The 13,672-nt window shown below is 51.8% G+C and overlaps 2 protein-coding genes across 3 annotated transcripts in view; both read right to left on the bottom strand.

Annotated features, from left to right (window-relative positions):
• Window positions 1-10,372, bottom strand: part of VAC14 (VAC14 component of PIKFYVE complex) — a 43,612-nt gene extending 33,240 nt beyond the window's left edge. For both annotated transcript variants that reach the window (XM_032230763.1, XM_032230764.1), the window contains exons 1-9: window positions 10,185-10,372; window positions 9,944-10,094; window positions 5,444-5,611; window positions 5,020-5,082; window positions 3,675-3,782; window positions 2,995-3,104; window positions 2,397-2,503; window positions 1,375-1,509; window positions 405-560 (exon numbers count right to left, since the gene is read on the bottom strand). In XM_032230763.1, the coding sequence (XP_032086654.1) occupies window positions 405-560; window positions 1,375-1,509; window positions 2,397-2,503; window positions 2,995-3,104; window positions 3,675-3,782; window positions 5,020-5,082; window positions 5,444-5,611; window positions 9,944-10,094; window positions 10,185-10,288 (1,102 nt within the window). In that variant the 5' untranslated portion in view covers window positions 10,289-10,372. The remainder of the gene's footprint in view (window positions 1-404; window positions 561-1,374; window positions 1,510-2,396; window positions 2,504-2,994; window positions 3,105-3,674; window positions 3,783-5,019; window positions 5,083-5,443; window positions 5,612-9,943; window positions 10,095-10,184) is intronic.
• An 84-nt stretch (window positions 10,373-10,456) lies between these two features.
• The window catches only part of HYDIN (HYDIN axonemal central pair apparatus protein), a 269,552-nt gene continuing 266,336 nt past the window's right edge, over window positions 10,457-13,672 (bottom strand). The window contains exons 83-86 of the mRNA XM_032231077.1: window positions 13,513-13,663; window positions 12,849-13,079; window positions 11,140-11,364; window positions 10,457-11,044 (exon numbers count right to left, since the gene is read on the bottom strand). Coding sequence (XP_032086968.1) covers window positions 10,556-11,044; window positions 11,140-11,364; window positions 12,849-13,079; window positions 13,513-13,663 — 1,096 coding nt within the window. The 3' untranslated portion in view covers window positions 10,457-10,555. The remainder of the gene's footprint in view (window positions 11,045-11,139; window positions 11,365-12,848; window positions 13,080-13,512; window positions 13,664-13,672) is intronic.

Genomic DNA, 13,672 nt, shown 5'->3' with positions numbered 1-13,672 from the left:
AAAGCAACTTCACAAGGGCAAAAGAAGTTCCCATTCCTATAGATTCAGGAGGGCTGACCCTTCGCAATAGTCTTTTCACATCTGCAGTTCTCGCCACTGTGATTGATCAAGGAAGAGCCGGCCACTCTGGGCAGCAGTAAGTGCCTGCCCGGGCGGTTTGAAGGGAGGGGATCCAGGCAAAACCAAAGCCACTTCAGAGCCCTAAACTGGTTGAGGGAAACCCCACTGCCTGGCCAAAGGTGGAAGCGGATACCAGGCTTAGCAATTTGCCCTTCATGCTCTTTAATTGAGACCCAGAGGCCCAAGCGAAGTCCTCTTAGCCCCCAGAAGATGGAGATGCTGCTGCTGCCTCAACCTCAGCAAGAAACTCCTGGCTATTCCAGGGTTTGGAAAACTGAACTCACCACTCGGGGACTGCTCTGCCTTGGGGCCAGCCTCTTCTTGGCCAACCTCTCTTTGGTGGGCCGGCAGGGGCTCCCTGCCCTCGTCTGCTTCATCATCTTCTGGGGTCACTAACTTCATCAAGGTTTGATTGCATACAGCGGCCACCTCCTTAATATCTGTATTTCACTGATCAAAGATCAAAGTTTTCCAATGAAGACCAGGAGAATCCCCCCCCCAGGAGACCCCCAAACTGGGGAGCCTCAGACTCTCAGGTGGGGAGGTTGGGATCAGAGGGAGCTCCTCCTACCTGGCCCCAATGCTCAGAAGGGCTCCTGAGGCTTTGCAACTGATTTCCAGCTCTGGAAAACTCAGGCCGGGCTGCGACATGGAGGGCAACCTAGGTTCTCCTTCCCACATGCACCCCTCCTGCTCCCTCTCACCATCTACCTTGTGAGGGCTACCAAGACTGGGCTCAACCAAAGCTCCTGCAAGGGCAGAGTGACTGCACTTGCTTGCTAGACAGGGCCCCACCCGTTCGCCTGGAGAAGGTCCCTGATGAGCAAGAGAGAGTTTTGGAGGACGACACCCATGTGGTTACTAGAGGACCGAAGAGCCTCCTCTTTTGGGACTGTGCGTAATGGGGAGGCCCATTTAGCTTCTTGATTTGTAGCACTGTCACCAATAATATAAGTTTATATCATGCAATGTCAAAGTTTAGACTTTGAGGTAACCACTGAAGCAGTGCTCGCTCTCTCTCTCTGTCACACACACAACTTTTCAAACAAACCGAGAGTTGTGAGCTTGCTCTCTTGCCCAGGAGCCATGGCTGAAATCCACCCAGGGAAATTGGAGGAATCCTCAGATTCCAAGACTCACCAATGGAGCCATAACCCACCCCCCACGCCCGAGGATTCTGTGGGGCTAGAAAAGCAGCAGGCTCCCTTGGGGAGCCCACCCCCTGCAAGGCAAGAGGTGCAGCAGAGCAGATACTCTTCTTGCGGTCATCGTAGGACAGGCAGGGCAGGACGGCTGTCAAGATCCCAGAAGAATAGGGAAGCATCACCCGGCCGGCCAGCTGGATGAATTCCCGCATCCAACACATGGCAGTCAGCTGGATGAGATCATCTGTGGGAAAAGGAGTGTACAAAGTGAAAGCTCGGCTGCTGCTTCTACCCCAGGTGCCACCCCGCAGGTTTCATAAGCCCAAGGCACCTCTGCCCTCATCTCCCAGAAAGAGAAAAAATGCCAAATGAGTCTCAAGCTAAAGGAAGCAGGGCACAAGGTGCGCTTGACGGAAGAGTCTTAGAACAGGAACACTCACCAGCTGCCTCAATCAGCGACCATTTGAAGTTGTGACAGCGCTGAAGAAATAACTTTGTGACCAAAGCCCTCATTTAGCCGTGTGACTGATCCCACTTACAGCCAATGCACCTTGCGCTGTGCCTGACCTGTTGGTTTTCCTCCCCCCGCTCTTGCATAGCAGAGATACGAGAGGAAGGAAGGCCAAGAGAATAAGCAGGGACACCACTAAGAATAGCCCTCGAGTGAGATGGGAGGCAAATAAATGTAACAAACAACAATAACAACACTACTACACTATTTGCACAGTGCCCTCGTAGCTGATGGTGCCAATACATTGCTTTGGATGTGTATTTCCCAAGGTGCACCTGCTTAGTCTCTTGTAATCCTTCTTGGCCAAAGAATGTAAACACAAACCTGGCTTCCTTTCTTGCTCATTATGCCAGCTCTGCCATGTCTCAGGCCTAAGAGCCTGAATTCCTCATAATACACAAATGCAGAGAGGGGTCAGCCGGCCGAGGGGGGTTAGGCCGGGTCCTTGGGAAGCTGGAAAGGAGTTACCACGTTGGAAAGATGCTGCTGTGCCCTGCTGAGCCTGGAGCAGGTTGACTTGGGGCACTTTGTGGCTCATCTCCATGTTTGCAAAGCATCGGGTTCAGAGACGGATCAAACACTTAGCAAGGGATGCACAACAGGGAGCAATGCAGGCGTACCGGAGGCCTGGCAGTGAATGACCAGGATGTTGGCCATCTCAGCGAATTTGACGTTGGCAGGGGTCTTCTTGATCTCTTTGAGAAATTCTCCCAGCGCCACTTCACACCTGAAGGACAAGGCCAGGAATGAAAAGAGCACAGAACGAAGCTGAAGTTTAGGATTATAAGAAGCACGTTTCCAGAAAAGACAGCAATCAGCCAAAACTCCTGACACAAAACTTACTCCCTGCAGACTGTGGGGTTTTCTTCTGCACTTGGAAGGAAAGGTGAGGCTGGGGCTCAGGAAACATCCATGCTGTCCTCCCACCCACAGCCAGGGGGCAGCCAGATGCTCTGTGGGATTGCCTGTAGATTGACTTGGGCTAACAGGAAGCACCGCCCATTTCAAACAAGCCCACTTTAGACTGCACTGCTGGAAGGATTTGGACAATGGCAGCTGATCAGCTGCTTGTGCAGCCTGATGCCTCCCTCTGCCTTGGAGCGGCCACTGATCTCAGGCACCTTTTAAAGGCTCAGAGAGCTTTACATCCCCCTCCCCGCGTTTAGACTGGCAGCTCAGTTGCCAGACACATATTTCCAGACCCAACAGTGTCCTCACATTTTACGGATCTCTTTGCTGTTATCGCCTAGGATCTGGAAAAGTCCATCTAGAATCTCCGGCAGGTAATCTAGAAGATTAATGTCAGGAACAGATTCCAGCACCAAGATCTAGCACACGAGGGAGCAAAACCACAGAGTTAGAGAGCTGCACTCTGCAGTAGCACAAGAGTTCAGGGGCTCAGCCAGCAAGAGGAATGTGGATCTCGGCCACATCACAGGAAAGGAACAAGGGGTGTGGACCAGACAAATGTGGGTTTGGTCCTCACCTAGCCAGAGGGCTCCATGGCTGACTCTGGACCAGCCATCTTCCCTCTCGGCAGGGCTGCTGCCATGGGGAGATGCCAAGTTCCCACAATAAATCAAGAAGTTCCCTATGAACATCTATAACGCTTCTCTGGGTTTGCTGGAGAAATCAGGACTAAAAGTAAAATGGGGTCAGCCTTTAAGTCCTCCATCCTTGAAAAAAGCGATCTGTGGTCACTCTGGAGGTTGGTGCTAACTCAGGACCATGAAGCCATCCATAAAAGGACTCCAAGGTTAACATGCTTTATGCCTGTTATCTGCAGTGAGATTTCAGAGAAGATGCGTGCTTGTTCCAAATGGAGCTAAGGAGAAACGAGACCCCACTTCCGGAGCTGCCTCAGAGTAACAAAAGCTGAGCAGAGGGACCACGCTCACCCATGAGATGATGAACTGCCGGGCATACTGGTTGTTGGAGTAAATCCGCTCTCGCAGCAGCGGGATGAAGCTCACCAGGTCAAAGCGGCTGCTCTCTGTCACGATGTCCTGCCAAGGCAGAGAGGAGAGAGGAAGAGGAACTCATCCCTGCAGCCAGTCATGGATCCTCCCTGCGGCGGGCAAGCTACCAGGCCCTCTGGGTCCAGAACTTTGTGGAGCCCCAGATCTCTCCCTATTTCCCTAAACTGTTTGCCTCACCAGGAGGGTTTTCAGTTTAAAATACCGGAGTGAAAAGGTTGTTGTCTAAGGGTTTCTCCTACAAGGCTTGGCAAAACAACTTCAACAATTGTGTTGTTTTGCTCTATTTTTATTTTCTCTTCTATTTATTTAAATAATGAAGGGCAAGAATTTTTTCAAAAGCCCAATGAGATTTTCAAAGTTTTAAATGCTTCTTTTTGTAAGATTTCTATAAAACTGGGAAAACTTTTGTCATTGTCTGAACCAGAATGTGGTCACACTATTACCGTACTACAAAATGTCTTGCTTCAATTGTCCCTTCAACTGTCCTAATGCATTACAATTTGTATTTCATGCTACGTTTATTCTTTTAACAAATCTGTTTTTATTTTTCAAATGCTTGTATACTCCTGATCTCTTTACAGATTTTACTCTTTCAAGCCACAGCATGTCTTAATTTAAATCAGACCCCCTGCAATCTGATTCCCCTGTTCTGACTACTCAAGAGGATACGTGGTCTTTCGTGGCGCAGTGTGCAGCTGAGGCCTGTCCACAGACCAGGGACAAAGTGCCTCACCTGCGCCAGCTCAGCTCCACTTCAAGTAAGGAGCCAGGAAAGGCACACCCAGCCATGGCAACTCCTGCTGCTCCTACATGCCCACATTAAGGCCAGGTTGCCTTTCCAGATGGAGCGGGAGGGCAGACACTTTTGTTTTTAAAACATTCAGCTAACATGGAGCAGTTGCAGGCTGCTCCAGGGAATGGCACTCACACCATGCCACCGGCCTATCTTTCCCTGGTTAGTGAAGCCAGGAAGTCTCTCAAGGTGCCAGAGAAGCATGTGATGTCCCAGAGGTGGGAAGCAGGGGAGGGGACAGCTCGGAAAAGACCAGACGCACATGCAAGACACAAGCCATCAATGGTCCCAACCCTGGACCTTTCCCTACACCTCCATCGTTTCTGCACAGGCTGAAAGCCAAGAAGGAAAATATGTTCAGAAAATCCCACCTCCTGGTTCAGAGCTGTCCCCCAAAATCTCAGCTGTTTCCCCTCTTCAGGCCTTCCCTCCAGTCACCCCCAGTTTTGATGGACAAGAAGGGAGCAGTACCTTCAGAAGGCGATCCAGCAGCTCAGAGCCACTTTTGACATTTGGGTCGGGATCTGCAGCAAGCTGGGAAGGACAAAAGACCAAAGGAGGAGCCTGCAGGCGATGCAGAACTTCCCACTGCTCCCAAGACCCAGGTTACGCTGCAGCTTCCCCCATGCTGCGTATGGAGGCCTCTGTCCTCACACCCCATTCATCTTCAGAGGACCTGGAGAGAGCCTGGGCAGATCCCACCCCACAGGACACCAATCGTTGAGGCAGCCTCCAGCACCCTGTGCTGCTGTGTGGAAATGCTCTGGCGCCGGACCTGGTCTGGCTCAGGGTGGCTGGGGCGCCACAAGGACATGGATGGTCCTCCTCCCCTTTTCCAGATTGCTGGGGGACCCCTCCCCTCCAGGAACTGTTTTCCACCTTCAGGAGTGGTTACCTTGCTCAGGCCATCAAAGAGCACGTTGAAGTGTGGGACAATGGCACCCCGGGCCACCTTCACAATATTGTACAGGGCCTCGCAGGCATAATAGCGCAACCGGCTGTCAGCATCTCCAAAGCACGTCAGCACCGGTTCGATGAGCTCCTTCAGGTACAGACCAGAATCCTAGCAACCGAGCCACAATGAAGAACATCAGGACTGGCCTAGCAAGGTCTCCCCTCCTCGGGCATGGCAAGGGGAGACAATCACCACCTCTTTGTTCTTGGGTCTCCCAATGCCAATTTCATAGCCATCAAAAATCGTGGGTCCTACTACTTTAAGATGCGATTCCTCCCCTCCATTGCCCTAAGCGAAAGAGCCCCCCCCCACCACCAATAACTGTGGCCTGCAGGGCATTCTTGACTGCTTGTTATCTTTTCAGCCTCTGTTCCATCCCCATGACCTGGGACAGCTGAGCCTGGAGTTTGACCCAAGATGCCACTCACTAAAAGGGATGCTCCGACCAAGACAGGGACTCTCCACACACAGAGGAACTCGCTGCTGAGACTTCCCATGAAATGAGTGGAGAAAAGGAGCAGCTAAGTCCTGCTTTTGGTCTGCTCCTCTTCTGAACTGCTGCTGTCCTGAGTGTCTCTGAATCCCCCTCCATCCCAAATGCTGATGCAGACCCCAAGAAGAAAGCAGCTTCATTCAGCCAAAAAACAATGACTCAGAATCACATTCTGACAGCAATTTCTTAGTTTATCCGAGTTTAGCTTAAGTTCAGCTTGTAAACATGAACCAATAGCTCACTTTTACTTTTTCTGCTACATTTCTACAATTCTTCCCTCTCAGAAAGGACATGAGAAAAACCTAATTTGTAGTGTGGGTGTTTGTGCCACTGTCCTCATCCCCTTCACATCTACAGGAAGCCACTGGGTGAGCTCATCTGTCCCAATTGTACTTCCCCATCAAGGGTGATGAGGTGATGCTGTGGGTGCTTCTTCGCAATGCCTGGAGGCTCCAGATGTCTGGAGGGAGGAAAAAAGGCTGAGCCATGGGAAGACAGAGGAGCTCTGGCCGAGAGGCTCTTCTGTCTCTGCTCTGGATTTGCGTGGGGCAGCACTGAACCAGACAGCCCTGAGGCACAACCTGCCAATTCCCCTGGACTCACGACTCCTGCTTAAGGAGCAGGTGGCCAGCATGGCTAGGAGGGCCTTTGCTCAATTTTGTGTCGTGCACCAATTGTGGCCTTTCCTAGACAGAGAAGCTCTTCTCTCATGCCATACTCATCTCCTGAAGGAACTACGTCAATACACTGTACATGCAGCTACCCTCGAAGAGTATCTGGAAGCTGTAACTGATGCAGAATGCGGTGGTACCTTCAATTCTGGCCATCCCTAGGATTGTGCAGGTAACATCTCTGTTGGGTGTTACCTGTGTTGGGTGCCAGATTGCTTCTAGGTTCGATTGTAGGTTGTGTTCAATTGTGTAGGTTATGTGACCAGGATACCTGAGGAACCATCTTGCCCCAATTACATTGACTGGTCCCCCCTGATCAAGCAGGAAAGGCATGTTATGGACTCATCAGTTAAAAACTTTCAACTGGCAAGGTCTAGAAAGACAGCCTTCTCCACTGCTGTGGAACATCCTGCCCCTGAGGTAAGGTTGGGCCCTACTCTGCTAGCCTCCCAGAAGAATGCAAAAACCTGGCTCTGACCCCTGGCACGGGGATGCAAGAGTGGATGGCAACACTGGGGTGGGTGGGGATGCTGGCTGGAGGACTCTCTCTCCCCCTTTTAACTGTGACTTTTGTAGGGATTGTAAACCACTCATAGGCTGTGAACTGGGTAGTATATAGATGTCATTAATAAGACTGACAGGACCTGCAGCACGCTGGATTGAGTAGTATGGGTAGAAACCATCAAGGAGAAGTGGTCCTGCAAATAACCTGGCCCTGTAGCATGAAAAGCGGTAGAGGTAACAACCAACAACGTGAACTGCACCAGAAGCAGAGGGAAGGCCAACACAGCTTGCCAAGCCAAGGTGTGACATGTGCACTTAAAGGTGCAGTTATGACTGCCTATGCCACTGCATTCTGGATCTACTCACTGGCCTTCAAGAGCAGCCCTACATAGAGTGTATTGCAGTAATCCAGAGAAGGTGACCAAGGAATGAATTATGAACAAGGCCTCCTAATGCAGGACAGGGCACAATTGGCAATCTGTGCAAAGGTCTTCTGCCAGGAGTTACAGGTCAAAGGGACATTCGAATTGAGAACCAGTTCTGTTCAGAGCAATGCAACCCATCCATTGTCATCAAATGGCTTATGCAGACATAATAACCACAGTAGAGAAATACTGATAGAAGAGATGGAAAACCCTTGGCTGGAGATGGTAAAACCCAAAGCCCTCATAGTGCTATGATTGTGCTCACACCTATTCTGTACCACTCAGCTCTCCACAGCCTTCAGACATCAAGACGGAACCTCTACTTCATCCATTTGTCAGATAGGGACACAGGTGACATCTTACCCACCGGTTTCATATAGATGTTAAAACAGGCATGTAAAGGACACCAAGCACTGAGGCGCCTCCAAAAGCAGAGGCTATGATTTATCTCTCCCCAACCCATTAATACCAACTAGAACTGATCCCATAGGAAAGAGGAGAACCCTCCACAAGTCCTCAAGTCAGTCCAGATATCACCGTCAGTGGTTTCAAAGGCCAATGAGAGTCAAGGAGAGCAAAGATGGATGCCCATCTTCATTCTGCTCCCATAAGTATGACCAATGTTTGTAATCCTATATGAAGGCCAATAATAACAAGACTAATAATCCATTGTCTCAGAGTTCTCTGAAGCTGTAGCATGACTACTTTCTCAACAATTTTCTCTCGAAAGGAGGTTGGACACAGGACAAAAGTTGCCTAACAAGGCTGGGATCTGCAATGGCTTGCTGAGGGCAGGACTACTCTCCTTTTTGTCAAATAATGATTCATCACTGCCTCAGGGCCCAATCGCATGTCTCCCCCAAGAAAATCTTGACTTCTCAAGGACACAAGACAAACATTCAGATGGCTGAACTTACAATTTTGAGAACTAGTCCACTTCCTCAGTACTAACAATTTCAAACTCCTCCCAAAGTAACAAACAAGCCATAGGCTCCTCCCAAGGACTCAGCTCTGCCTAACATCCTAGTATCAATGGAGCTGCTAAACGAACTAATTCAGTGAGAGCAATACCTGCGCTGTTATGTAAATTATCAGCAACTAATTGGCCTGAACTCCTCTGCCTTTTGCGGAGGTGGCATATAATAACTCAGTGCATAGGTCTTATCCCTTTCAAGGTGACTACAGGAACTGAGTTTGTGCCCATTGAAGAGGGTCATTAGCTGAGTGGATGGATAGTCTGAAAGCCATGAGGGGTACCATAAGTGAAGCCTTCAATAAGGCTAGGTAAGAGGCATGCAGATCAGAAAAGAGTTGAGATTGCCAAAAAGCCTTAGGCAGGTACATCCGGTATTTCACTGCAGTCTTTTAAAGCCCTTTTGGAATTCTGGACTGAGACCGGTCAGATAAGTACCTTCTCCTCCTATCCTAGTTAGGGGAGAAGAACATTATGAGGTCAAAGGGATATTTGATTCCAGATACTACAAAGAAAAACTACAATATCTTAGTGCTATGGAAAGGCTGCCTGTTAGCGGACACTGAGTGAATGGCTGCTCCAGATGTTAGGCCAGCAAGGTTAGTTAAGAGGTTTCACACTAAACATCTTCAGCAGCCCTAATAGGGATTGCAGTGGTACGTGCTTAAGTAATTATGTGTATATATGTTTACTATTGTTTATTGGTCTATCGTTGGGGGGGGGGGTTCAGCACATCAAGACTGAGCCACACTTTCACCTACATTTCTTCTTCGCTTGCAGTTTGACAAAAACAGGGAGTGGGATGGTTGGAATGCAAGGGAGGCAGAATGGTATTCAAGCTTCGTTGGCACCATGGGACACTGCTGGCATCCCAAGGACACACCAAGCAGATGCCCTGGCATTGCAGACTGCTTCCCATAACAAAATGAACATGTGTGACTGGTGGACCTTTTGGACCATGGTGGCCTGTAGGGAAAAGGAGGAATTAACTACAGGTCCACAGCTGTCACGTAGCCACCTCAGACACCACTCCATTCGCCTGGGGGACTTCATCCCAGTCACACCGTCCAGGATCTCAGCCACTCATCCCAGAGCCCTTCCAGTTATCTGCAGGCAACGCCTCAGCCACCCCGGGCTCTCCTAGGACGGGAAGTGGTGACATCTCCAATCCCGCTCACTCCCCGCCTCACTTCAGCCCTCTCTCGGGGGGGGGGGGGGGGGCCTTGACTGGCAAGAGCCACACGCCAGCCTTCTTCCCGGGCGCGCCCGCCTTCATCCCCCGCCCGCTTCTCTGGCCGGCTTCCGGAGCCCGAGCAAAGCGGAATGCTGGGCGCGGAAGCCTGGCCCTCCCGCATCTGGCCCGGCAGCGCCCACCTTGCCCAGGGCGATGGAGCAGGCGGCCAGGCCGATGAGCCCCCCTTTGCGGCTGTGGGGGTGCTGAGAGAGGGCAAACTCCACCGAGAGCGTCTGGATGACGTGCTTGATCTGCGCCGCGCTGTTCTGCGCCACGAACTCGCGCACCAGCCTGCAAGAGGAGAGAGCCGAGTCTGGGTCTGCCTCACTGCCCCCAGCCCGCCCGGCTCACCGCCCCCAGCTCGGCCGACCCCGCGCTCACTTCTCGATCTCCAGCGCCGCCACCTTCCGCTTCTCGTACAGCTTGTCGTTCAGGGCGCGCACTATGCTGGGCGTCAACGGCGAAAAGTCCTTCTCCGGATTCATCGCGGCCGGCGACGGCTTCAGCTACCGGGCGGCGGCCATGTTGGCTGTCACATGACGCCGCGCCTGCTGCTTCCGGGGCAACTGCAGCCCAAGCGCGCCTCCCTCCCGACGTGACGTCATCCCATCCCGCGGGGCGAAACAGCGCCCCCTGCGTGGAGGCCGAGGGACCGGAACCGCGACCCCCCCGCGACCTGGAACCCCTCCTGTCCCAAAAGAGGCGCCGGACTCGTTTTCGTTTCGCAGAAATACTTTATTGCGAGGGAGGAGCTACTTCTCGGGCGGGACCCCCCGCAGGTAGTAGACCCAGCTGACGGGCGAGCCCAGCCCGGCGGCGCGCGGGCACGAAACCACCAGCTTGCCGGTGACCGGCGCCTTGTTCCCGCCGCCGGCTCCCTCGAAGGCCACGGAGATGGTAGCCGTCTTCTTGGGGCGGATGGTCTCAGCGGCGCGCACCGAGAAGGCAGCGCTGTCCACGGCGTAGGTGAAGGCCGTGGGCTGCAGGAAGACATTCTTGAAGGGCAGCGACGCGGTGCCGCCCAGCCGGATCTGCACGGGGCCCTGCGGCCGTGGGGGCAGTGCCGTGCCCCGCAGAGGGATCACGTAGTCGCCGCCCGCCGCCGAGGAGAGCAGGAGAGTCCCGCGGGCCTCGCCCAGCTGGCACGGCTCGAACGTCACCTCCACGCCCACCTCGGTGCCCGTTTGGGCACCCGCAGGCGCGCTGATGACCTTCTCGGCTTGGAAGTCCGGGCTGTCGATCTGCGGGGAGAGAGGAGAGGCGCGTCGGCCTAGCTCGGGACCCCCCCCCTGCCGCCGCCACCCCCACTTCGCCAAGGGCCTCCCTGGCAGCTCACCTTGGTGGAATACTCCGTCTTCTGGCGGGTGTAGTTGACGATCTTGGCCACCAAGCTCTGGCTGCTGCCCAGCATGGTGGAGAAAGTGAGGGGCTTCTCTGGGTGGGCCGGCGTGGCCTTCAGGATCAGATCGTACTGGAAAGAGCCCAGTTCGCTGCTGTTGAGAGCCAGGCGCCCACTGGTTTCCCCGGGCCTCATCGGCAGGAACTCAAAGACCAGCGTTCCCTGGCAAGGCAGGAAATGGCTCTGTCAAGGGGCCAGGAGGAGAGGGTCCTGGGCCCTCCAGCCCTCCCATCTGTCCCCCGGGATCAAGAGGAGGAGAACCACAGGACTGAGGGGCGATGATAGGGAAGAGAACCAGGGCACAAAAGGGATGGGGGAGCCAAACAGAAAGAGGGAAAGCGAGGGGAGTTCCGAAACCACAATGCCTAGAAGAGAAAGGCAGGTATGGGGTCCTCACAGTCAACGAATTACATTAGAATCACATTTTCTGATCATTTAGCTGTGTGGTTAGAAAGTCCACCAAAATGTGTTAATACAATAACTCACAAAGTATGACAGGCCACAACAGGAGCAGCAAAGAACCACCCATGCTGCTGCCTCAAATTTCCTCCCTCCACAGTCAGTTAAGAGGGGTTCACCAGGGAAAGGGAGCCGCCTCAACTGAAGGTCAGAGGAGCAGGGAAGCATTTTTGAACAGTAAAAGAAGACCACTGAAAAGGTAGAGCATGAGAAGGAGATCCAAGAAGATGCTAGCCACGTGAGGGACTGTTTGTGGCAAAGAGCACCAGAAAGAAAGCATTTTTGGGTAGCAAACTCAGGTCTTACTCCATGAAATCTTCAGGAATTCAGGTAATCCTCAAATTATGACCATGGAATATGGTCTTGTGATTTAAGACATATAATTGACCCAGACCCAGTGCAGGATCTTTTTCATCAGTTTCATGTGGATGTTAAACAAAAGGGGAAAGGATCAAAGCCCTGCAGCCCACCAGTGAGGGAAAGATGGAGTCCACCTCTCTCCACCTGTCCTGTGGGCCTTGGAGCACTCACATGGAAAGGAGGAGAACCACATTCCCTACTCCCTTGTAGAGTACTGTGACTGGTGGTAGTAAAAGCTGCTACTCTGACAAACAGAGACAAAAGGACAACTATAAAAAAGGAAAGATAACTAGAACTGAATATCAGCAAATAGCCTGAATCTGCAAGGAAGGAGGAAGGCTTAAGATTCAGAATGGACTAAGACATGCAACAAATGTCAAGAATAACAAAAAAGTTTCTTTCAATATATAAACAACAAACATTTTCAAGGAAAGATTAGACTATTGGAGCACCGGCAAAGATCACCAGTGCTTCTCTCTGTACTATATGCTGGCCTGAGACCTGATTGGAATCGCTCCAGTTAATCTGTTTCCTCTGGACCATTGCTTGATCATCCTCTCAAATTGTCCAGGATTGTTGTATCCAATAATGGCGCATTATTGGGAAGGGGGCATATTACATGGCCTCCTTCAGAGGTAAGGCTTCTATAACATCACTGCAAGAGGTGGAAGAAAGAAAGAGGAAAGGATCAAACAAAAGCCAGGAAAAGAAAGGAAGCTCAAGTTTGTCAAAGAATGGAAATGAAAGGCAAGCAGGAAGGCAGGGTAAAAGGTGCTAAGGGTCTGCTGAACTCTGGGGCCTGGCAGGTTACCAAGACACAATTGTACCTCAGACTGAGCAGGCACCGTGAACTGAGGAGGCAGGTTGATGTCTGGCACCTTGCAGTCCGTATTGAAGGACACCTGGTAGTGCAGCGGGTTTTCCACCTTGACTGAGGAGGAGGTACTTTGCCGGACAGCTGTAGTCAACTCGAGGGTGCCTAGTGGGCCACATGGGGTGGCCTTAAATGTGATCAGATAGAATAAGAATTCCTGGGTGGCCTCATTGCGGAAGGTGATCTGAAATGACAGGAGAGTCTTGAGAATGATCTAATCAAGCAGCCCTAGTCGTCCTGTTGAAGGCCATACAAGACCGGCCAGATTGAAGACGAAAGGCCTCTGGCATCCATGCTGGCCCTCCTGCCTGTCTGCTACTGAGAGGCCTTTGAGTGGAAGGCAGGGAGCATCCCTGAAACAATTCTGAGGTCGTCTCTCTCAGCGGTCCTGCTTGGTCAGGCTATGGGAAAAAAAGGCGTAAAAGGCAGGATATTTCTTCTCAGCTGATGCATATTCTTGTGAAAAGCAATGACCAAATAATTGTCACCAGAAAATTGTACTTAAGTTTCTGAATCAGATTGTGCCAAAGGTTCAGCAGGACAAGCAAAGAACTGCTCCGGGTCAAGAAAAAGCCCGAGAAGCTGCCCGGGTCACAGACACAAGTGGGGCTCTTTACCTTGGCGGTGTACATGCCCTCTTTGTAAGAGAAGAAGGTGAGCTTGTGGTCCTTCTTGGTGGAGGCTGGCACTTCAACATAGTCCAGAGTTTTCAGGGTGGTTGTGACTTCCAGTTTTTCTGGCTTTATCATATCAACTGTTACCCGAAACCTAGTCAGA

Source organism: Thamnophis elegans, chromosome 14, assembly GCF_009769535.1.
Source record: "Thamnophis elegans isolate rThaEle1 chromosome 14, rThaEle1.pri, whole genome shotgun sequence".
Lineage (NCBI taxonomy): Eukaryota > Metazoa > Chordata > Lepidosauria > Squamata > Colubridae > Thamnophis > Thamnophis elegans.
This window is presented reverse-complemented; position numbering and strand designations above follow the sequence as displayed.